We start from the raw sequence: 25396 nt of genomic DNA, 5'->3' as shown, positions 1-25396 counted from the left end.
GGCTAATGCAGTGCGTGTAATATAAGGAAATTCTCTCACACATTCTTCAGTCAGCCTTTGCTTGTTCTGGAGAGAAGCCACTTAATTTTCACCATTTTGCTTTCTAAAAATAAAGATTACTGTAGAAAAAATGTTGTCCAACAGGCACTATTATAGATTTTCCTTTAGAAGGAACTATACTCTGCTTTGAGAGAAGAGTTCTTAGGATAGTCCCATCCAAGATTCTTATCTAGTCACATGATCTAGCCTGCTTCTACTGGAACATTTCACAGGAGGCTTTAGGCGCACTCCTAGTCACCATCTCTATCAGTCACAGCTTTCAGTGGATCACCGTTAAGACCAGATAGGATTTGCTTTCCAATTCGAAAGCAAAATCAACATCCACCAATTAAAAGAAAGAATACCACAACTATGTCCTTGAACACTTTTCATTCTCCAGGGAACTGGAATATAAAAGTTGTTCACTAAATTTTTATATAGCATTGCAGTTTTCTGTGGCACAACTATTAATCTGTGCCCTGTAAGAAGTATATTTAAGTTCCAATAGAAGAGAATATATGTAGCTCAGGGTTGAACTGTGAAGTCCTTGGTGCTCTCTGAGCTTAGTTGCTTGCTTGCAGACATTTCATTACCTGACTGGGTAACATCATCAGTGCCACTGAGTGTGGGGTTTGCTCCCAGTTCGTATACTGTAGCTTGCCCTGCCAGTGTTGGTGGCTTTCTCCTTGGTAGTTCCCTGATTAGGGTATTGTTTTCTGCTTGGTTGCTTGTCTGGTGTTAATCCCTGCTTATCTGGGTGTTGGTTGCTAGAGAGGATGTGTCCTGGTCTTTTTCTTACCTTCTTAGCTTTTTTATTGTCTCTCTTGAATGGTGTATAAATGTGGCTTATCTCTGTGTGTCTCTTGATGGCTAATTTGTCTGAATGCAAAGCTTCCAGGAATTCCCTCATGGTTTTGGATTTAGCTTGGTCTAGGATGCTCACCATTTCCCAGTTGAAAGCATGGTTGAGTCTGCCCATGTGCTGTGAGATTGAGGAGTTCTCATCGTGCCTTCCAACTGCTAGTTGGTGTTCATGGATGTGCTCTGCTAGTCTTCTGCCTGTCTGTCCTACGCAGTAGCTGTTACAGTCCTTACTGTCATGAGAGGGGTGTTGGGCTCAGAGTCTGATTTGGACAACGAGGAGGGCGAGCAGACAGCTGGGGACGAATGGCAACCTGAGCAGGCAGGGGAGGCAGGGTTGATCAATGAGCAGCAAAAACAGGCGCCGCTGATTGGTGAAAGCAAAGACTTTGAGCTGCTGCCTCCTCCCAGCACTCAAGAAAGAAGAGCAGAAAGGTGAGCAGATCAACAGAGGTTAATGGAACTTCTTGCGCGCAAGCAGACATGCCCTTCTGAGCGCATGCATGCACCACTGGGACGGCAGCTATATAGAGAGAGCCTGGAGCACAGAGAGGTTGTCAGAGACAACCGTTCATCCAGCTTGACCCCCGAGCCTTGCCTTGACGCTGAATCGGACCGATCTCCTGTGCCTTGCCTTGACACTGAACCGGACTGACTACGTTCCTGAACTACTGGACTCGCAGCTGCTTAGCTACTCTTGTGATTGGCCCTTTGGACTTGGAACTTACTCAGTAAGCAATTTACTGTCAGGATGGGGTCAGAGTCTGATGAAGAGCAGGGGGAGTTGACTGTGGAAAAGGTGGGAAGGATTTGGGAGCAGCTGATTGGCGGAGAAAAAGGCGCCAAGATTGAGTGGGAAAGGAAGGCAGAGCCAAGCCCTGGGCGCCAAGATTCAGAGCTGCTGACTGGCGAAGAAAAGGGGGTGGAATCGCCACCTCCCAGCACACGCGATAGGAGGGTGGAAAAGCGCGCAGAAGTGTCCTGTTTTGCTCCCACACCCAAATGGCGGGAAAATCAAAGATGTAAGTAGTGCCTGACGCTAGAGAAGGGGGAGACAACTGTTCACTCAGCCTGTCTCCTGCTTCTTGCCTCAAATTTCCGGACCGCCTCTCCGAGCCTAGCCGTGACCCCATGTCAAACTGTGACTCCATGCCAGATTGCTCCTCTGTGCCCTGCTACGAACCCTCGTCAGACCACTGCTCCGCGCCTCACTCTCTGTGCCGGACAGCTCTTTGGCGCCTAGCCCGAACTCCGCACCGGGAAGTTCCGCTATGCCTCGCCTTGACTCCATGCTAGACCGCCTCTCCGTGTCTTGCTTTGATCTGCAACGGACTGCTCTCCTGTGCCTTGCCCAGATTCCATGCCAAACAGTACTTTCAAACCAAGCCCAACCCTGAGCTGCCCCATGCCTTGCCTTGCCCTAACCCCACACCTCGCTCCTCGGAGCTGTGTGAGAAGACTGACTTGTGTAATTATTGTTATTAGTAAAACCAAACATTTATAACCGCTTCCGGTGTCATGTGCTTTAGTCAGACGGGGACATTTACAGAGCTGAGGTGAAGTTCATGGGCTCTGTGTGTGTGACTGCATTTATTGGTTGTTGTTCATTAAAATAAATGTTGCAACCGCTTCCTGCATTTGTGTGCCTTAGCCAAGACAGGACACTTACACTGTATACTGTGACTACTGGCAAGGCCTATATAAACAGGGAGCAAACCCTGTATTCACTAGCACTGATGATGTTACCTAGTCAGGTAATGAAGCATCTGCAAGTAAACAACAAAGCTCACAGAGCACCAAGGACTCCACAGTATATTTAAGTCTTTGTATCCCCAGCATAAATATTGAGGTTAACTGCTCTTTCATCCAATAGCCAAATGGGGTCCCTTGGTAATGGAACTCTCTATTTTTGCCCCAAAGGAATCCATATGTTATCTGTTACGTTTTCCAATTGCTATCACTACTATTTTTTTCCTTAAGCATTGTGCCCTACAACCTAATGGTGAAATCTGTCATCATTTCAATCTTTTTTGGTCAACTGGGGTGGGGTGGGTATCTGGGGGGGATTTATACTAGGTTATCAATCTTTGCATGTTTCATAATGCAAGGAAAACATCTATGGATGAAGACAATTGAATTCTTCAAATTATCTTGTAAGAAACAAAGTATGTAGCCCAACCAAATGCTGTTACTCAGAAATACTGGGTGCAACTGAGTTCAAGGGAGCTTGCATCCCACCAAGTATACTTATGATTCTAGCCTTTGAAGAAAAAAAGCCATTAAATAATAGTTTTGCTTACTGTTAAAATGAAGATATCATTACAAATGTTTTCATTCAGAGCAGCAGAAACTTCATAGAAGAAACAACTCGGAATCCCCAGGGTCTACAGAGTAATTCTGGAAGCATCTTTACACCAAAGCCAAGAAGCTAGCTCTTTTTGAATTCTATACGTAATGGAGAGTTGTTCTTGACAGTAATGGCAACTGACTTTTATGGCTTTTGACTAAAGGAAACTGAGGTATATCTTTGTCTAAAGATGCCAAAACAAAAACCCAACTACAAAATTATATCATAGGGAATTGCACATAATTAAAAGTTCATCCAGAATAGTGGCAACAGAAGGCATTAAAGTACTGGCAAATTTGTTCCTCCAAATTTGTTATCAATGTAAAAATTATACATTTCAGTCAACACTAACTCTTCATTAAGATAACCTTGTATGCGTTGCCTCCATCTTAGTCAGCATTTCCTAGCTGGACTCCTTGCAAAAGGTAGAAGATGTGACAGCTCTTCTGGATAACTGCCTTCAAGATGTACTCAGCTGTAGGGGACCTTTGACAAACAACATGCACATTTTAACTCCATGCACACAGAAGAAATCCAGTTAGTAGTGGAAGCAAGTTCACCATCAATAGCCATAGGGTTATTACCAGGCTGGGAGAACAAGAACACAAATCTAAAATAGAAAAAAAAACACAAAGACAAGAAAAATAGTAATTCTACAGATGCTTTTCATGTACTTTGAAGAGCATTTAAAATACTCCCCCACCCCTCAAAAAGAGCTAGAAATTGAGATGTTTCAGGGATTTAGGAATTTACCAAATGAAAGACAATGAGAAAATCATAAGAAAATCAAGGTTGTTTGTGTGAATGTGCCACTCTTCATCAGAATGCGTTATTCTTCTTCATAAATGTTTAGAGCAACAAAGAATAGCTGCAATAGTTCTGCCTAAGTGACTGAAACCTTATGTTACTTTAGTAAGGTTCAAGCTATTGGAAGATCAGAAATAAAATGTAACTAAATGGTGCAATTCTAAAAGTTTTCTACTGATTTTACTTACCAATAGGTGCAACTCTTGTTAAATTAGCAATTGGAGGGGGATCTTGCTCAGGTGGACAGAAATCACAGAAATCCAAGCATGCTGGGCAAACTAGTTTCCCAATATGTACCCATCCATTCATCTGAATATTCACTGTGAGAATTTGACCTGTGTGACTACACAAATATGCCATGTCCTTGACCCAAACAGTCAGCCCATGGGGAGAGCAAGAAACCTTTGGAATAAAATCAGATGTGTTATGTTTACAAAGTAGATTGCACAGAGAAGCTATTTCATTATTGCAGCTGTTTCTGCACCTTTCGTGATGTATTTTGTTTCCAATCTTATTGTATCAAAAGAAAAAAAGATGCAAACTGTATTTGTGCTTTCCAAATTCCTTTTAAGAACAATGATAACCTATTCTATCTTTTCACCTTAGTATTAACTGCTTTACATAAAGTTTGATGATCCAAACACATGGTATCTCCACATGCATTTGGTAAAATGACAATGAAGGTTCAGTGACTATGTAAATATGTGTGAGAAGAAACTCTTTTACAAGTTAATTAAATAGTAATTGAATAATTTTTCCTTCAGCATTCGGAGAAAAGTCTAGTCATGTAATACTTGCACCAATATAGAAAACATGCAACAAATAATTTAAAAAGTAAATAATCTAATTATTTTAATATAACACAGTAGTACAAAATGCAAAGCTAAATTAAAATATTTTGCAGTTACCTGATAACACCCACTACCCCAGTCAGGGTAACTCAGTTTCTTTCTGCATTGTTCCATAACAAAAGCTGATTTCTGAATGAGGCAAATGGAATTTGGCCCATATTTCTCTGCACCATAGTTTCTGAAAGGATCTACAATAAACAAATGCAGTTTTCTGCTAAGATCTATCAGATTATTGAGACAACAAAATTATCAGATACTATTAGGATATTTACATCATAAGCAGAGCGGGCAGTAAATTGTTTTTCTAACTTGTTCACCAAATTTATTTATCATTTGTTCAGTGTGTATGGCTGTCCACTAGGCAGGCAACTCTGAAAAAGTGACATTTTGAAGAATGCCTGCATGATTTGTGACTGGCATGCAGCAAGGACAAGTTTAAAATTAACAGCATTATTCACTTATTAAAGCAATTATATAGCCATGATGCATCATATGCTCAGCATGGGTAGGCATTTCTATGTAATGATGATTGATAGTCATTGTTATGTTCTCTTTGTAATACTTGCACTGATTGACAAATCAAGTGTTCTAGCAAATGAGCAAGCAATGTATAAGCATCCAAGCGGAGACTATAATTGCATTTATTCAACTTCTAATTAGAAGACACCAAGAGGAGATACTGCTTTCTGCAGCACCCTTACATGATAACAGCAGACTGATATCAGAACAATGCTATATTCAGGTTATGCTATCTATGGTGCTAAAAGGTTTTGATAGAAGCCCAGCTACAATGACAGAAGATGACAGAACCAGATCTGATAACATAATAGCTGTTCCATCAGGAAACATATATGAATAGGGGTATGTACAAAACAGGGAAAATGTTTTGTTTTGAAACCCATAACAATCCACAGCACATTCTGTTTGGGATCAGCTGTAATTTGGTAGAACTGGAACGTTTTGGTTATTCTGGGTTTTGGATGAAATAAAATATGCACAAGGCCATATAGAGCAAGGCTGGTGGTCCTTGCTCTTTCTCTCCCTCCACAGCAACCAGCAAGCGACATTCCACTGGCCCACTCTTCCCTTAGCCACCACTGAAGTCTCAGCATGGCTGTTTTTTTCCATAGAAAAACAACTTTGTTCAGTTCTGTGCACAGGGCAAAACACCTGATTGCCTGTTTTGATTCAGGGGCAGGTGACCCAAATCCAGCTATTCTGTCCACACAACAGTTCATGTGTGGAAAATTCTGCACTTCCCTGCTTGTGGAATGGTTAGGGCAGGGAGAAGTTGTGTGCAAAGCAGCACAGGGAAGACGCACACTTCTGCCAAATCCTAAACATTCAAGTACTGGTAAAAGAAATCTCACGTAATATTTCAGGGAAGGGAAAAAAATTAAAATAGCAGGTCCCTCAAAGATTTGTCCTTTGTTTACCTCTGCAATGCCACCATACATTGACCACATACCAAGACTATTACAATTCAAATAGCACATTGCTCTCTCTCAGCTCTAGGGCTTCCTTCAGAGTGACCTGGGACCGCCTTGCATATCATGTTATATTTGAGCCAAACTTACACTGCCAGATATGACCAAAGGTGGAATCAAGTGCAAAGCCAGCTGACCTGGTTGATTCTCCAGTATCCGACAATCTGAACTGCGCTGAAATTCACCACTTAAGTGCCAACTAAATTCCTGACTAAAAGGACAGTAGTCAGCAATTTCAACGGACCCACCATAATAAGGCAAATCTTCTGGCAACACACCGTACAGACTATCGAAGTACTGTAAAAAGAAGAGTTACAGATGCAAGGGCAAGAGAAAAGTTTAACAATAGCAGCTTCTGGCAGTAACTGTATCTTTATCACCAATGCAGAAATTATATTCACAGACAGCATCTTAAAATTAAAGAAAATTAGATAGCTTGGCTGCAATTGTTACCAGAATGAAATCTGTCCCAGATTGTGTACTTTTTGGTAATAACAGTTGTGACAAATACATTGTGTTGTGACTTTAAAAAATGCCATTTTAAACAAAATATACAAAAAATGACAAAAACATTAAAAAATGTAATATACACCCATCCTACAAATACATTGTTGCATCATCAAAACAGAAAAAGAAACAAAGGGACAAACAAAAAAACAGCCCTAAGCATTAACATGAATTGATATATGTATTTAACAACAATATACCAAAATACACATAAAGATTTCTCTATTCTTGTAAAATATTATGTAATCTATGCCAAATGGAGTGTCCTATTTCGATTAGTAGAGAAAATGGCCTTGTTAGAAATTGGTAAGTTACGAATTCGTGTTGTGACATATAAGCTTGTGCTGTTGCAATGCACTATGCTTAGGAAGTGAGATACAATTTGTTACTGTCATTTCATTAAAAAGTTTTCAAGAAAATACCAGAAGTATAACATTAAATCTACATATGGTAGTACAAGTAGAAGTATGGTTTTATAATACTGTACAGTGCTCATGTTCAGTTTGCCCAGTCTGTATCTTTCCTATGCCTGCATATTACGAAACACATCTACACTCTGCTTCCTCCAGCAATAATGAATATTTTAGCAATCTTGTTATACCTGTGGTTCACCTATGGCAGGGGTGGACAGCATGAGATCTATGGATTACAAATAGCCCCAGAGCACTGAGACTAGGCAGCTGAAATGCAAAATGCCCAAATCTCAGCTGCCCAATTTTGCAGTGTTTTTCTACAGCTAAAGTGGGATAAGGGTGGAAAGGAAGCTTTCCCATCCCATTTTTTTACTTTTAAACCCTTAAAATTGTCCGAAGCATGTAATGTTGACATCTAAATTATAATTAACACTGACAGAGTATTTTTTCTTTCTCTTTTCTTTACTCAATATTCAAAGCTATCTAAATAACGGAATGTTAGTAACTTTTAAACATATTATACAAAAATCAATGTATTGAAACAACACAATGTGCTAAGATTTATAACAACATAAGAAAAGGAGGGAAAAAAGAAATATTTCAGCCATGCCCCTTCCGATAACATCACTGTGTCACCCAACAATCTGCCGCACCCCTCCAAAAATTTGGGAAGCTGAGCTACCCATCCCTGAACTCATGTTCACATATTGCGCTAAAGTGTGCTTTGTTTAGTTATGGTTCTCTGAACAAGAATAAATAGCTGAATTCCTGTAACAGGTTAAGCCAAACCTGACAAACCACAGTATGGGTTAGCACAATATGCAAACTTGGTTTTATGGCCAATGGCTGTATTCAAATTTAATTCTAACCATGGCTTGATGGCTCCTACCTTTCCTCTCCACTGCTGTTGCAGCTACAAGGATGCTTCCATATCAGGCTGACCTTTAGATAAGATTAACTTCTATTTAGATGCAGTTTAACTTTAATAAGATTAAAAGCTAATTAATGAAATATATTGAAATTTTTAACCTAATTGTATGATGCTTGTAAATTTCTACTTTATTCACCTCATGATCTATTTTTTTCTATTTGTTCTCTTTTCTTTTGCCCTTCTTCCCCTTTTTCAAAAGAACTTACCATAGGATAGCTCTTACTAGAGCAAGATTTGAGCAGTTAGATTCTATGGTCAAATACGGACGATTTCACCAAGTGCCTTACCTTGAGCAGACATGTGTTTGTGGAGCACCCGAAGTAGAAGACATTGCACATGTCCTATTTAACTGCCAGCTATATGCCCCAGCAAGGGCTCAGTACCTTCAGACAGTAATTGACAGAACCACATACTGGGATCGTAACAAGACTATGTTACTTCCTCCAGGGCACAAATACGTATATGGTCAATAGAACGGTTAAGTTTATAGTTAGGGCTGTCCAACTGAGAACGCAATTTATAGAACGCATTGGGGTGGCATGTAAAGGTGACAAATTCATTTAAACTCACATTGTTTCTGTATTTTATCACTTGTTTTATCACATCCTGCATTTTTATCTTACAATTTTATCTCTATTTTATCTTACCGTATTTTATTGTATCTTATCTCAACATAGTATATTCTAGTTAATTTTACTGTTTTTAGCTGTTTTATGGTATCACATTTTATATTTTATCGTGGCTGATGCCCAACTTTCTGATATGGTCATTTGATTAATCAAAAAAGTTATTCAATTCAATTCAAAAGAACTTAATATTAAAAAAAATGAAAGCAACCTAGCTTCATGGCCAATGAATAAGACTGACTTGTTTTCCTTCAAGTATAGTTATATACTGTAGATTTCAGTTCCTTTAAGTTCAGAAGAAAAAAATTGGATTCATTTAAAAAAAACTGATCTAAACCCTTTTTTGGCTATGCTGGAAGAGTAGCCGAAGGGCAGGGATGGTGAAGACAAAGGATGCCCCCATAATATTATTAGAAGACAAAGGATACCCTTATATTAAACCTAGCTTCACACAACACAGTACATGAAAATGGAGAATGTCGGTTTGTGGCTTTTCATATTGTTTGAACCTAATCAGTACAGTTTATAAGAGGGGAAGATACTCCTTTTGACCTACTACATTTTCTCTTCCTGCTCTTTGAAGCAATATGGTATTTGGCTGGGATATTTTTTTTCCCTATTTTTAGCATTCAGTGGTTTTAAGAGGCAAAATGGGTGTCCTGAGCCTGGCAGAGCCTTAAAGCATCCATTTTGCCTCTTAAACCCCTCCCCCATTGGACAAAATCAGCCCAACTGTGAGGAGATGGAAGGGTACTATGAATGGCTCAAGCCTTTGCAGGACATGAGGCAATTATGAAACCAAAGTAATTGTGGCTTAATAAATAAACCATGGCATAGTGCACTGCATGAATACAGCCTTTGTTTTAACACTGCTTCTGAATAAGGCTATTAATTCAGAAGAACGAGCATACTTTTGTTTTATGTGTCTTATAACATACCTGATATTCCTGAGGCAACCGTTGAGGGAACTTCTGCAAATTGCACACCGCTACTGCTCTTTGGTCCTGCCTGCAGGTTAATTGTAATGGATTACTCCTCGGAGTGTCACAGTATGGGGCTACTGGTTCTTTTCTTAAGATTAAAAACAGAACAGCAGTTAACATTTTATATACTTGCCACAATGTATTAATAAACACTAATCATTATGTGCTATTGTTAATGTATAAGGGTGATTTCAGGGCCATCAATGAACATGCAGTCTATGTATATTATTCTTACTTTCTCTGTCTCTGATTGATCCAAAACTTGCAGCTTTTCATCACAAAGTCACAGCCTTTTCCTCGACCCCATTCTAGTTTTTCTGCCATGCTGTAATTGGCTTTATACCAGCTGCAAAAATATGTTGAAATGGAAATGGTACTTTAGAGTCCAACTTTCTGAACCATTAACAATAAAGAATCAAAACTGTTAATAACCTTAGGGATTATTAGGTTGCAAAGAGTGCATCTATATTATGTTGTCCAAGACTCCTGGTTCTCCTTCTCAATACTCAGACTTATTCAGAAATATATATTCTAATAGGTGAGCAAATAATTAGAATATAGATTACTGAATAATAATGATTTCCCAGTGCAGGGAAATCCATGACAATTATAGCTTGTTAAGAAGTATCTTGTTTCGTTACTAGGGCTTTGCAAACTTTGGAAGTAATTTGTCTGTTTTTTTGGGCTACAAACCATTGGTAATGTGTTGCAACAGCCAGCACAAAATCCACCATACAGACAGTTCAACTTTACGTGACTAGGTACCATTCCATTAGCTGTTGCTATTCTCTTCCATGTCTTTTTATGCATTTCCAACAGTGCAGGGAAATCCATGACAATTATAGCTTGTTAAGAAGTATTTTCTCTTGTTTCCTTACTAGGGCTTTGCAACACTTCGGAAGTAATTTAGAAAAAAATACACCACTGTTTAAGTGATTCCACTATAACTACAATATATCATTTTTACCCAGTATCTTCCATTAATGCCAGAGTAATCCGGGAGAAGACTCTATTCTGTGTTTGTGATCCAGTCATTGCTTCATTCTGGAATTAACCAACATCAATAATAGTTAGCCTCAGGAAAGTGACTGAACAGAAAAACAGCCCTGCATTTTGTGGGAAGCAAAGAGATGGGAGAGAAATATAATATTTTTGCCAATAAGGAAGCCCATTTAATTAACTTAATAATCAAAGTGACTCGCATTGCATAGTATGTTAAACCAGATCATAATTAGACCTACAGTGACATATGAATCTGGACCATGGGATAAACTATGGTTAAGAAGGAGTGCCTAAATCATAATTTTGATCCATGATCGATAGGAAATTTAAATAAATCAGACACAGCCTTGTATATTTTCTGAATCTGGATTGTTAACTCAGAGCTGGGAGAAAGGAACAGCCACAGCGTCTGTTGCAATGTGTAATTTGAAATGGGAAAGTGGTTATGACTCTGATCTATCCACTACTTTTTCTTTTAAAAGTGAAATTTTTTTTTTGCAAAATTAGGCTATCAACCAGAGAAAGAAAAGGAACAGTAATAAGTTACCATGAGCGCTTTGTCTGACCATCTGTGACTCAAGCCATGAATAATACTTTAAGTAATAGAGTCGGACACAACTGGACTTAATGTCAAGGGAAACCTTTACCTTTAATATATAATGCTAGACCTGGCTCAGCGTTCTATAAGAATGTATTGCACACTTGATCTTAGCCAAAGGGCCGAGAAGTGATGAATGTATTTAATGTACAGAATCAGTAAAGTGATTAGAAATTAGGAGTTGCTCTTGTGATATCAAGCAGTTATCTTTAAATTACATCCAAGCTTATTTTCTTATAGTAAGAAATGGAACAACAGAGTAGCTAAATGGAAGAATGGCAAATCTAAGCGAATATTTGTAGCTCAGGGTTGAACTGTGGAGTCCTTGGTGCTCTCTGAGCCTTGAACCCTATCATTACCAGGGACTCCCACATATAACATAGCTAAAGAGCTTACAAAGAAACTCAGACACCTCACAGAGGAGAGTGAACATCCGATCAACTCCCCACTACAGTGCCTCCAGAAAATCAAAAACATAAAAATAGAAGAAGATGAGATCATGGTATCATTTCGACGTTACAGCTCTCTTCACATCCATAGACCGGGCACTAGCGAAAGAATCCATGGCTACAGTTCTGCACAACACACCTGACCTAGCCAAATACACCAAAATAGAAATACCCAGGATAATGGACCTCATCAACCTCTGCCTTACAACCTACTTTCAGTTTGATGGAGAAATATACTAACAGATCAGAGGAACACCCATGGGATCACCGATTTCAGGACTTATAGCAGAGATTGTAATGCAGCATCTGGAAAGGACAGCACTCCCACACATACAACCCAAAGTATGGATCTGGTATGTAGATGACACTTTTGTCATAATACAAAAGAAACAACTGGAAGAAACCCACAAAACCATCAATAACATCTTTAATGGAATAAAATTCACAAGGGAGGAAGAAAACAACAACTCACTACCATTCTTGGACATCCTCATCAGTAGAGGAAATGATGGTAAGTTAGAAACACAAGTCTACAGAAAGCTACCCACACCAACCAAGTGCTCCACTACCAAAGTAACAATCCAACCTCCCACAAGAGAAGCTACGTAAGAACATTATTCAGACGAGTACTTACACACTGCAGCAACCCAGAACACCAGAAAAAAGAAAAAGATCATCTGTACAGCATCTTCCAACAAAACGGATACCTGCTCAACTTTATCAAAAAGTGCCTCACCACCCAACCCACTACAACCCAACCAGTGGAAACTATGAAAAGGATAACACTGCCATACATCAGAAACATCTCAGAAACCACCAACAGACTGTTACAACCACATGGCATCACCATAGCACATAAACAAACTAAAACTCTTCAAAACATATCAAGCAACCCAAAAGACCCCATAGCCCAAGAAAAAAAAACAGGAGTTATTTACAACATACAGTGCAAAGACTGTAACAGCCACTATGTAGGACAGACAGGCAGAAGACTAGCAGAGCGCATCCACGAACACCAACTAGGAGTCAGAAGACACGATGAGAACTCCTTAATCTCACAACACATGGACAGACTCAACCATAGTTTCAACTGGGAAATGATGAGCATCCTAAACCAAGCCAAATCCAAAAATGCCAGAGAATTCCTGGAAGCCTGGCACTCAAAGCAGCCATCAACAGACACATAGAGGTAAACAACATTTACATACCATTCAAAAGAGACAATAGAAAAGCCAAAAGACCAGTACACTCCCTTGCCAGCAATCAACACCCAGATATGCAAAAATCAACACTAGGATTAACACCAGATGAACCATCAAACAGGACAATACACCCAAATCAAGGAACTATTAACTCAGGCAATCAACCAAGCAGCAAACAACAGCTCAATCAAAGAACTCCCAAGGAGAGAACAACACCCCTACCAACACAAGCAGGGCAAGCCACAGTATATAAACTGAGAGCAAGGCCCACTCCCTCTTTGCACTGAAGGTGTTGCCTAGTCTGGCAATGAAACATCTGCAAGAAAACAACAAGACTCAGAGAGCACCAAGGACTCCACAATGGAGAATCTAAATTAAGATACTGTAGTTACTATAGTGAATGCTTCTCTTGATTTAATATAAATTAGAAGATATAAATGACCTTTCACTCCTGGCCAGGTATTTTGACAAAGGTATCTGCATCTTTCCTTCTCATACCAAACAGCCAATTTTGTATTATTTACAGAGTAATACAGAATTTTTCTCCACAACCTTCAAAATAAAGGAATTAAATAAGTCTGGGTATGGAGGAAAAGAATAGAATATGTTATCTGGTGGTGTTTAGTTTTTACCTAATGGTGTATACCTGTATTCATTCTGGCTGCACTGATCAATAAAAAATAATTCTAAACATTCTTGAGTCGCTCTACTACTACTTAATACTAGAAACAAAACCGGTTGAGATTCCAGAGCCTAAATTTCATATTGTAACAACCCCACATATATCTACATATTAATTAAATATACTAACCTCCAATAACCGTTTCTCCCAATGATTAAGCTCTGTGCCCATGCCACCTTGATTTTCAAGTTCCATTCCTTCTAAAATTGGACAGTCAAAATGCTTTCGTGCCTCCTCCTTTGGAAACGTATTAGACAAATCTCAATCTCATTTAGCAAAATATTTATTTCAAAATAAAGTCTATTTCATTTTACACATAAAGTTTACATTATGTACAAAACATTACTTTATCCAGCCAGGAGTTTTAATGAGAGAACACTGTGATGCTCTCATACTTCAGTAAAACCAAGAAATATTAGTTTAAATTCATACCACTCAGAAACCAGAGAAAGAGTATGTTCTTCTGTGACAGATCCCACAGCCTCACACACACACCCAGTACATTATTCTGAAGCATTTAGCAGTGATTCAATTTTTAAAATCATTATAAATTACAGAGAGCAGGAAAATACATAAATATTTAATAATCCAAACACAATTGAACCCTTAAAAATTCACCATAAGCTAAGAGAAGCAGCAATATTCCACACCATCAGTGTGGTACTCAGCATCAGAAGTGAAAGAACTTTCCCAGAACCTTTTTCAGACATAACAGTATGTGGCAATTTGGATGTTCCTCAATTTAACTCCCAGGAGCCCTGGGAAGCACAGAGCATGATAAGGGATGCTGGCAGAACTAGTTTAACAACACCTAAAAGATTGACAAATTTGCTTGTCCTTGCCATAGAACAGTGTTTCTCAACCTTAGCAACTTTAAGATGATGGTACTTAAATTCCCAGAATCCCCCAACCAGCATGGCTGGCTGGGAAATTCTGGGAGTTGAAGTCCACTCATCTTAAAGTTGCCAAGGTTGAGAAACACTGCCATGGAAAATTGCAGGGTGTGTGTGTGTGTCATTAATATTCTTTCCATATTGTATGGCAGTGTCTGAAGGACAGTAGGGTTTGGAGAATATGCATCTACAGGTATATTTCCTGGTTTCTCTTCTCTTGTCACCCAGAGGATCCATGAACCTCACAGGGATTTGTTTCCAAGTTAAACCAATTTGGGGAGTAAATTTACAATACGGGAAAACATTTTTGTCAGAGATTGAATAAAAGGGCTGAATCTTAACATGTACAACCTGGCTTCCATTGGTATTTGCAACTAAGTGTCTATACAACCAGCTCAGTTTTTTGTGAAAGAAAATAAAAATAATACTTACAGCTACCTTAGGAGTTACCAAAAGGAATATATTATGATGAAAAATGTTATTATCTCGCACATTCCATAATCTTACTGCTTTACGTATAACTTTATCACTCCACTGATATACACCAAGGCTGAAAGGAAGACAGCTGATATAACTGGGATGCAGGATCAGTTCTTAAGATGATCAATACATTGACTGCCAACTACTGAATATATTAGCAAGGTAGCAATTGTGTATTCATGACAACTGACTTCATATGCAATTACCACTGAAAACCCAGCAAGCAAGCAGTATTAAGCTATTTACAGAAGAATTATTTTTAATCGTACCCACAAGTACCCCTTCAGTGAAATTACTTTTGTAAAGATTACAAAAGTCAGTACATACCTTTCATTAAATGGTGGCAATCCATTTGCGTATCTAGCAGTCAAAGGATTTCCATCATCATCACGATAAAATGCAAAAAGTCCAGCAGAGAAACCCTTAAATGGAACCCCAAAAGTAGTTTACATTACATATTATCAGCATGTTTCACCCACAACAAATTCTGACAGAAAATTGCCTGAAAGGAAAATAGATACGCACACATACGAAGGGTAGTCCTCAATTAACAATCACAATTGGGACCAGCAATAATTGGGACTACACTAAGCAACGTAGTCATTAAACAAGATATCACATAACTGTGACAGCCTTACCACCTCACTTCTGCTACAGTTGTTAAGTGAATCACCCACAGTCCAATTCATGTGAGGACCTCACATGAACATAACTTGTGACTTTACTGCCAGCTTCTCTATCAACTCTGCTTGTCAGAAGCTGGCTGTGAAGCGCGCAAATGGAAATCACATGACCGTGGGATGCTGTGGTGGTCATAAGAGTGAGGACCAGTCATAAAGTTACTTTTCAGTGCTGTTGTAACTTTGAACAGTTGCTAAACAGGGCAGTCATTAAGCAAGGACTACCTGTATATGAAATGTCCACAAAAACACAAAGTATCACAAAAGTCCACAAAAACACAACCATCACAAAAATTCTAGCATAGTACAGCATGGAGAAAATATTACTAATACGTTAAATTCCAAACCAAGTATTACGGCAATGCCTTCTTTAGGCAATCTCAAAGGCAAGACATTGAGGAAAAATGGTGAATGGGAAAAAGCATAAAGACAGGTTAGGGAATTGGAGAGAACCAAAAAATGCTAATGATATTGAATGTTTAAATGTTCACAATCAGTATCGATTTTCACCCTCTTCCTCCTCCTCTTTTAATTTTGTGCCTGCTATAGAGATCTGGATATTGTGATTTATCTTGTATACTTTTTCAGTTTTTTCAGCCCTAGTACAAATTCTTGGAAATTTCTTAGAAATCTTTCTTTGCAGTATTTTATAAACACAGCACCAAGTACCAGCTCTTACCAAAGCATGAATAATTTCATGTTTCACTGTAGACAACATGCCAGTGAACTCCTGTGCTTGGGTTGAAATCATATTTGGACACAGATTAGCATATCCTGCAATTGGTCTGGAAAATAGTGATAGATTATACAAAATGAGGACCTTAAAAATGCTAAGCATCATTATTACATGTCAATGCTTTGTATCATCATAGCCTACAAAGGTCTTATATACAAAATGTCTCTGGAGTAACCTTTTCACATGCAAACAACAAATCACTGGAATATAAACAGAGAAAAGAGACAAATTATTCTCTCTCAATTTATGGTACTTATGCATGGACTACTATAGTTCATCTTCAGATTTTATCTATAGACTTTCCTATCAAAAATCTATTTTATTGAGCTCTTAAAACAGAGATACTCACTTTTCACTGTGCTGATAAAAAAAACTCAACACTGGTTATACAACTAGCAACACAGGCCATAAATAAGTAATTCTCAGATTTAGGACTTTCTCAACCAATAGACACAGCCTATGATCCTCAGAGGATGAACCCTAAGCAAAACATTTCTCTCTCCAGACTCAGAAATCAGGCTACAGATCTTGTAACAGTTAATTTTTTTTTAATCTGTTCAATCGTATCCAATTCTCGGAGACTACCTGGACAAATTCTTGCAGTTTTCTTGGCAGGTTTTTCAGAAGTGGTTTGCCATTGCCTGCTGCCTAGGGCTGAGAGAGAGTGACTGGCCCAAGGTCACCCAGCTGGCTTTGTGCCCAAGGCAGGACTAGAACTCACCATCTCCTGGTTTCTAGCCTGATACCTTAACCACTACACCAAACTGGCTCTCATTAACAATTAATCAATTAGACTGATATCACGTCTTTCCTCCCGAAGCGCTAAATGGTTTACACACACTAATTCCTGATTTATTTTCCTCATAACAACCCCATGAAGATAGGAGGAAAGTCGTAGTGCAACAGCACAATCACTGTATCACTAGGCCTCAACCTTTTTGGTCTGTGGGAATCTTTAAATATTGACATGATGTTTGTTTGTTTGTTTATTTATCTAATTTGTTCCCGCCCATCTCCCCCCATCAGGGGACTCTGGGAGGTTTACAACAATCAATTAAAAACCATAACCATAAAATACACAGAATAAAATACAGTAATAAATAATATAAATAGAGGTAAAATAAAGAGCTTTTATAGGTGCTTTTGCAACAGAGTTACCAGGAATAAACATATAGCTTGTGAGATACATAAGCAGTTAAATAGAACAAATGCTACCTGAATATAACCTCATCTTGCAGGATGCTCCTTAACACTCTTGTCCTTTTCTAGGCAGATGAGCATATTTCTAAACAAAGACTGTGCGGCAGCCAACTATTATGTACATAGCATCTGAGGGCCAGCAGATTCTGGGAATAAATGCTGGAGAATGGTGGTCTGCCTTTTTTTTTTTAAATATAAAAATATCAATTGGACAGGAAGCATGGAGCCATGGGAGATTCTGCAGGCCAACTGGCCCCCCTGAGCACCACATGGAGATCACTATATCATTATGCTATAGAGCGTGGCTTCTGATGTAAACCCTCAGAGCATTGCAGGGATATTATTCTCCTATTATTCTAACATGGGAAAAACTCAGCCAGCAGGACTCACTTGGAATCCTGTTTCCTGCTGTTCTCTTCACTGAAGGTTCTGTCTGACCTTTCCTGCAGTGTAATCACAGAACAACACATTATCAGCTGAAGATCAGCAGGGTACAAGTGAGTGTGGTAGGTATTTATGTCTTTCTGACTCTTTGGCTGAACCCCCCCCCCCCCCGCTTTCATTGCTTAAAACAGAATACATGCAGATAAATCTCTGATCAGTTTGGAAATACTTGAGATCTGTAGCTCCCCACAGTCCACCTCCTGAACCAAATTTTCTGAGATTGGGAAACCCTGACTTTGGAAAAAGAGACAGCTGTGAAGACTAGCTGGTAGATCTGACGACAGATCATTCACTATCCTTGCCCTGGGATAAATTTGATCAATCCCCTGGGTCACATCGTACTGAATCCTAGTACATGTCAACTTCATAGGCCACTAAATTTACTTCATGATTCTGGCAATAGATGTGGAGCATGTATCTACTTCCCAAAGAACTGAAATATGAAGTGGACAATTTCAGTTATGCATTTTGACCAACCCAGATCAACTTGGGTAATCATGATTAGCAAGCTAATCAACCGAAGTCATAACTAAATATTTTCAGAACATTTTATCTGTTTATTCATCAAAGTTAGCTTGGAGATTACCTGTCCGTATCTGCTTCTAGTTGACAATATGCTGCATATGCGATGATACTTTCTTGGCCACATCTTTCAGTAGTCAAAGCACTAACATACAGTACAAAATCAGCATCTCGAACACCTTCCTGGTCTGCTTTGCCAACAGGTTGACAATTCCATCCATTTATATTACATACCCTACATTGCTAAGACATTACATTTGAAGAAATCAGTTTCAAATGGTCTTCAACTATTAACTATATATATAAAAATAAATTGCCATTATTCTTCCTTAGACTGAAGAAACATTTAGATTAAGTTTTTGTACTAATTATTTTTAAGTTTTTGTACTACTGCTTATAGCCAAAGAAAGAGAGTATGAATCCTAGTACATGTCAACATCATAGGCCACTAAATTTACTTCATGATTCTGACAATAGATATGCAGCATGTATCTACTTCCCAAAGAACTGAAATGTGAAGTGGACAATTAGTGTTATGGAGAATATTTCAAAATATTCTATAGTACTGATTCCAAATTCTCCAAGAGCTTTGAAAAGAACCAAAAGGTCAGAAAGCAATTTGAAAAAGAATGAATGTAATATTCAAATGTAGATTTATAATTGGTTTTTTCTGGGTTTCCATTTTAAAAAACACACACACACACACAATTTTTAAAAATTCTGGCAACCACCTCTGTTCTAAGACTAGATATTTAAAATTAGGCATTTAAATATGTGAAATATCTGAGAAAATCATTTGCATATTGGTACAAAATAATGTTTTTCAGCTTTTAGTTCTTTATTGAAAACTAGGTGAGTGAGTGAACACTGAAAAGAATAATAGAGAGTTGGATATTTTTTTACTTAATGGAAAACAATTGAAAAACTAGTTAAAACCCATTCATGGTAACACACTACCAGTACTGTTACAGCTTTTGACTTCTTTGCATTCAAGTTCAAGGCTGCTTTCACATCACCTGCTAAATCAAAACCAACCAGCCCATATTATTGTTTAAAGCAATGGATGAATCCGGCCAGGAAGTTATGTTTTTCCCTCTATCTATCACTTGTTCAGATTCTCAGATGTCACAGCATGGCTTTCCTTCTTTGGTCATGTGCAAAAGAAAAGTAACTTGAAGAGTAAGTCTCTTTACTACAGACGTTCAAAATGCATCAGGCAAATTAAACTGGTACAGGTGTTTTAGCACTCTTCCTAGCAATTTTTGCTAACTAGAAGGAATTGTGGTGGCTACTATACATGCATGTCATGTTAGCATAAATATTCCCAAATGAACTGAGCTACAAATTGTAAAATAAGGCTGAGTTACCTGCAGGTGTTCTTCAGGTACTATAACTGGACCACACTTGGTATATTCTGCACAGGCTTCTCGACAGTATCTGTGAGGATCATCCTTCTTCCTTAAATACTGGTTTGTTACACACTGTCTTCAGTTAAATCATAATCACATATTTGTGAGTGAAATGAATGCACAGAATAGTCCCACACAAAACAGCATGCTAATTATAAAAGCTATTAAGTATTCATGTCAGAACATTAAGTTGCTTATCAGAATTGAGCTCCTTTTATACTTGAGAGGTAAAAAACCCCATGCTGAACTAAATATGGATTGTAAAGACAGATTTTGCTGATTCTACCTATTAAAAAATACTGAAAAATATACATACCTACTTAACAGGACAGTACCCATAGGTTTCCGAACTTGAAATGCCTTCTCTAAATAAGAAATGGCTTGTGGGAAAAGCTTGTTCTAAACAAAAGAAAAATAAAACAATAGAAAGGATTTGACACTTTAAAAAATGTGATCAGCTTCTAAGAAATTAAGTCAAAACTCTGACCTTCTAAGCATATTTTTATAGCTTATGGACTCAATGGAATAACTTAGTTTTATTTTAAAAGATACAGTAACTCATCAATTGCAAGGGTTCCTTTCATAAAAAACTGTCACAGTTGGATAATTTGTAGTTGGTAAATTTAAGATTTTAGGATGGGAAACAATTCTACCTGATAAAAGACCTCAAAGATATTATGTGCCAAATCTATAATAAAGTAAAACAATAACATCAGAAAACAATAAAAGAGATTTTAAAAAGAATAGTCCAGAGAAGCACACTGTATATTTTAGAATACTGGCACTCTTGAAAAGATTCTTACCTTTACTGATGTTGTCTTTTTATACTGTATCTACTAGTGGATGGTTGAGTCAGGCTCTGATGTTGAAATAAGAGTTTTGAAGAAAGATGAATAGCTGCCTACCTACTTTTGCTTCTTTAACTCTTTCTGTATTCTTTTAACAGCACCAGGATATTGTTCATCATTCTTTTAAACTTCATGGTGCATTTCATAAAATGATCAATTTCCATCACTTCATCAGCCAAACTGGTCACATGCTGCAATTGTGTAAGGGCTGAAACTGATGAGGTGGGAATCAATGATTCTCAGGTCAGACCAAATCATTGCATAAACATGAAATAGATGTCTCCAACTTCAAGGCAGGAAAAAGAACAGCCAAAATTCTACTGACTCAAAAGGGTAGGAAAAAATGGCCAGGATTTAAACCTTGGTGCTGACATATACATAACACTTGATTCTTTTGTTCTGCAACAGGAAGATCTACTGTGTATATACAACTTATTTCTTGACTTTAATACAGCGAAGTATCTGTACTGAGTCTGTGAAGCTTCTGCTGATACTGAATGTAGGATTGAACTAGACTGCCAATACTGTTTTCCTTGCCATTTGTGAAGTTGGATGAATTAAATCTGATAAAGTCAGCTTCATTTTTGCATCTACTTCCTGGTTTTCTTCATCGCTGTTTGACAAAACAATAAACTCTAGGAGATCTTCACTTAGCACTTGGGAATGGAAATCCAAGAGCTGATTAACATCACTTACTTGCATATGTTCAAATCCCTCACCTACCAGTCCTTGAACAGAAGGACCATGTTTTACCTCCTCTACAACTAGTGAAATAATTAACAATCTTCAACTAAAATTTTCTCAAGCAGCATTAAAGGTGGTTTGTTTTATTTCATCCAAAGATTCTGTAATGATAGTGCATAAGCCATGGCATATTCTTTCCATGCATCATTTAAAGTCAAATTTGCATTATTGTTGATTATATCAATAATATACTCAAACAGATGATGTGCATCTTTGATCCATGGACTGAAGATGTCAGGTGATGTTTGGAAGAAGAAACACTACTTCAATATTCGTATGAGCAAATAATAATTTGTCCCAGAATGGTGAAAATCATTAAGAATCAGCAACACCATGAAAACTAAATGGTTGTTTTTCAAATAGTGGTCTACTGCATAGCTGAAACTGTTCTTGAGTCAGTCCATGAAGACACAGCAGTTACCCATGCTTTTCTATTTGCTCTCCAGTTAATGAGAAGGTGACTCTTGTTCTTACCCTTAAAGAGCACAAAGGTTAAGGGCTAACTATAACAGCACAGGTTTTACCACAAAATTTCCTGAATAACTTTCCCATATCAGAAGTGTTAGCTTGCTCTGGCAGCTGTGAAATCCTGTGCTCTTTTTACCTCTTTGGAAATGAAACTGTGATCAAGAACGTGCTTCCAGAAGAAGTCCATTTCATGGGCATTAGAGACTGGTTTATAGAAATAAGTTTTTCTTTTATCTGCTTTAATCTGGCAGAAGAAATCTGACTGTCTCACGATCTGCTGATGCCACCGCTCTGGCCAATTTCATGTTATGAAAACTAGAACATTTCTGCAAGTTTTCAAACCAGCCTGCTAGGTTCTTCTTAGCACCTGAGTTAAAATGAGATCAGACTGCATGGCTGTTCTCCCTCCACCTCTCATCCTCAACTCACCTTTGCATCCAGCATGCACCATCTCTGATGGATCTTTCTTGACATTGCAGATACTCAAATTTTGGGGAATTGCTCAAGGAAAACTGGTATACAGAAAAATTCTCACAAACACTGAAATTTGCGTATGGTAAACTCACAGATGGTGAGAGGTCACTGTATTTATATTATCTATAGAAGCAAACTTTTGTTTTTGGAACGTTAGAAGAAATTCTGCACAAACTAAAAATTCTTTTTAATTGTACATCAAGTTCTGGGATAGAAACAAATTAGTCCTAACCATATTATGACTTTTGCTAAATCTGGACGTAAATGAAATGGCATCTGCACAAGCAAGGAGTAAAGAAAGGAAATGAGAAACTGCAAGTCCATAGCTTATTGCTGACATCTTAATCACGATTAAGATATTATATTTGTGCTTCATTAAACAAGGTAGAGTGACCTGGTCCATACACTGTTTTAAGACAAAAACAAAGAAACCACATTATGACTTAGCATTATGTGTGAACCAAGTCACACTATATCTGCCGTAATTTCCTAAAACAATTTCAGATGTCAGGCAAGGTAGGACTCACCCTTGAAAGCATAAATCACACAGACCTTGGCCCAGAATAATTAAGCCAGAACTTTATATAAGAAAACTGGATGCAAGAAGTAAGTATATTACCTTTATAAGGTGCTTTTTTTCAGGGAGCAATCTATGAAGAGAGAGAGCAGTTAGGAGAGTTTTTTTTTTAATCTTCATAAAGCACTGTTACTAAACAAATTTCTAGTCCCCTTCACTTCCCATAAAGCCAGCTGAGCCCCATTCCCCTTTGCTACTAGTTGACATTTGTTTTAGCTACTTGTTTGGAGAGGGAAATGAAAGGCTATTCCCATTAACAATAAGAGTTTTGGAAGGCTGTTATTATACTTACTCCTCAACACTTCTGTCATATACAGTCTTAATTCTTAGCTGTTCATTAATGTTTCTTTTCATAACTCGATTTTCTTTAAGATAAACTTTGTAAATAACCTGTTTGAAGGATAAGTGCATTTAATAAAACTGCTTTTATAATTAAACTTTTACAATTCTTATACTTTACCATGTTTATATTTGAACTGAAGCATGCATACAGTCCAATTGCTTTGTGTTCTCTTCCTAATAAGCTCAATGAGCCTTATTCCTTAGTAACATTTGAGGAATACAGAACATATTTTAATCAGATACATTGTATGTAAAAGCTTTATTTTATTCTTTGGCTGCAAAGCCCATATCTATTATTTCTATTTTCTATTATACACCACAATTATATAGGCAAGGTTTCTGAAATGTATCTATGAACCAATTTTTAAATGAAGATATTTGCTTTTAGTTTTCAAATTACTTGTCAACTTCCTAAAATGCAGCCTTGCATTTTCATATTTTCCTGTGAAATGTATTTGAAATTTTCACAAAAATAGCCTGACAAATAAAGCATACTGGTGAAATGGAACTCAGCAATGAAAACAACTAGATGTAATGGGGCTTACTTTCAGGTAAACTGGCATGGGATTATTACTTTAAAAGCAAGCTACCATGGACTGCATTGATCTAATGTTTTAGAATAAACAGTTAAAAACGCATTGTTTCAGCCCTTTCTTTTGCAACCCATAGGTATCATGAACCTGGAAATGATGTTTTCCAATGTGGTTCTTATTCTATTAGTGACTGTTTGGTTCTTACACGATTTGACTCAATAATCTAAAATGAGAGCAGGTGTGTGTGTGTGTGTGTATAAATTATGTTGACTCCTGTGTATAAGTAAATTATGATGACTTAGATTGTTTATCAGTACTTCCAAACAAACCCTGTTAAAGGTGCGGGATGGAGAAAATTTTTTAAAACGGTACCCGTTATTCAGTCAATTAAGTCACAACTACGATGTAAGCAACGAGGGAGCAACTCTGAATATTGCTACACTTAAACCAGCAAACGAAAAACATACAAAAATGTAATGTATGACTTCAGCACCGCACTTCAGCCCATCTTTTCCCTTGTTCGGACTATTTTGCCTCCCTCTTCCCCCAGGATCCTCACCTCCCTGGCACTGGGGATGCGGTGGTGACAGAAAGGAGAAGTGATGCTAAAAGCTGAGCCGTGAGCCAGCAAAAGCACCTCAGCCAAAACAAGGAAAGCCAAGAACAGGCTGGAAGAAAGGAAAACTTCCCGAACCGCCAAGGCGGCCGCCATCTTAGCCTCCTCCTTCCCGAGTCCCCTACCTCCAAGGTCTCGGAGCCGGAGTGAAAGTGTGCCGCTCCTGAAAGCCAATAGGAAAGCGCGGAATTATAGTAGTATTAATGCTATTGGTCACACCTCGGCACAGATGGGCGGAGATAGAAGGAGCTGGGCCGCTGGGGTGCGCGGAGAAAGGCCAAGGGAAAGGTGAGCGACGTCGCGACGTCACGCGCACTCTTGCCGCCGGCGGATTGCGGGCGCTACCTGCTGACTAGCTGGATTGAATGGTGCTGAATGAGACGGGCAGAAATCTACTACCACGTGCACACAGGGGGCTTCTTTAATACGAACAGGACAACATTTCCCACTGTTTAGTACCCTTACTGTACTTCTGAATTTGCTAACCCTCAAATAAATTCGATCCTGTGCTTTGCCCATCGAATGTACGCTGAAGAAAAAGAAGATTCATGTCCTGCATGTTGCATGTAGGTGGTACTCCTCCGAAGCAACTTGTTGGAATCTAATTCCAAACGCTACCGCTACACATTTGTATTATGCAACTCG

General features: G+C 38.2%; 1 protein-coding gene across 1 annotated transcript; it reads right to left on the bottom strand.

The window, feature by feature from the left end:
• Window positions 1-2633: 2633 nt before the first annotated feature.
• LMLN (leishmanolysin like peptidase) lies at window positions 2634-24858 on the bottom strand. The gene is made up of 17 exons (XM_063288746.1): window positions 24695-24858; window positions 23553-23650; window positions 23303-23333; window positions 20466-20548; window positions 20108-20225; window positions 18805-18983; window positions 16518-16623; window positions 15486-15580; window positions 15111-15228; window positions 13915-14022; window positions 10820-10896; window positions 10088-10198; window positions 9808-9940; window positions 6530-6689; window positions 4963-5093; window positions 4243-4456; window positions 2634-3857 (listed from the first exon to the last, which is right to left on the bottom strand). Exons 1-17 carry the CDS (start codon window positions 24845-24847, stop codon window positions 3757-3759), a joined length of 2016 nt encoding a protein of 671 aa, XP_063144816.1. The 5' UTR covers window positions 24848-24858; the 3' UTR covers window positions 2634-3756.
• Window positions 24859-25396: the final 538 nt, after the last annotated feature.

Source organism: Candoia aspera, chromosome 1 (assembly GCF_035149785.1).
Source record: "Candoia aspera isolate rCanAsp1 chromosome 1, rCanAsp1.hap2, whole genome shotgun sequence".
NCBI lineage: Eukaryota > Metazoa > Chordata > Lepidosauria > Squamata > Boidae > Candoia > Candoia aspera.
The sequence above is the reverse complement of the archived record's forward strand: the minus strand, read 5'-3'. Positions and strand labels throughout refer to the sequence as shown.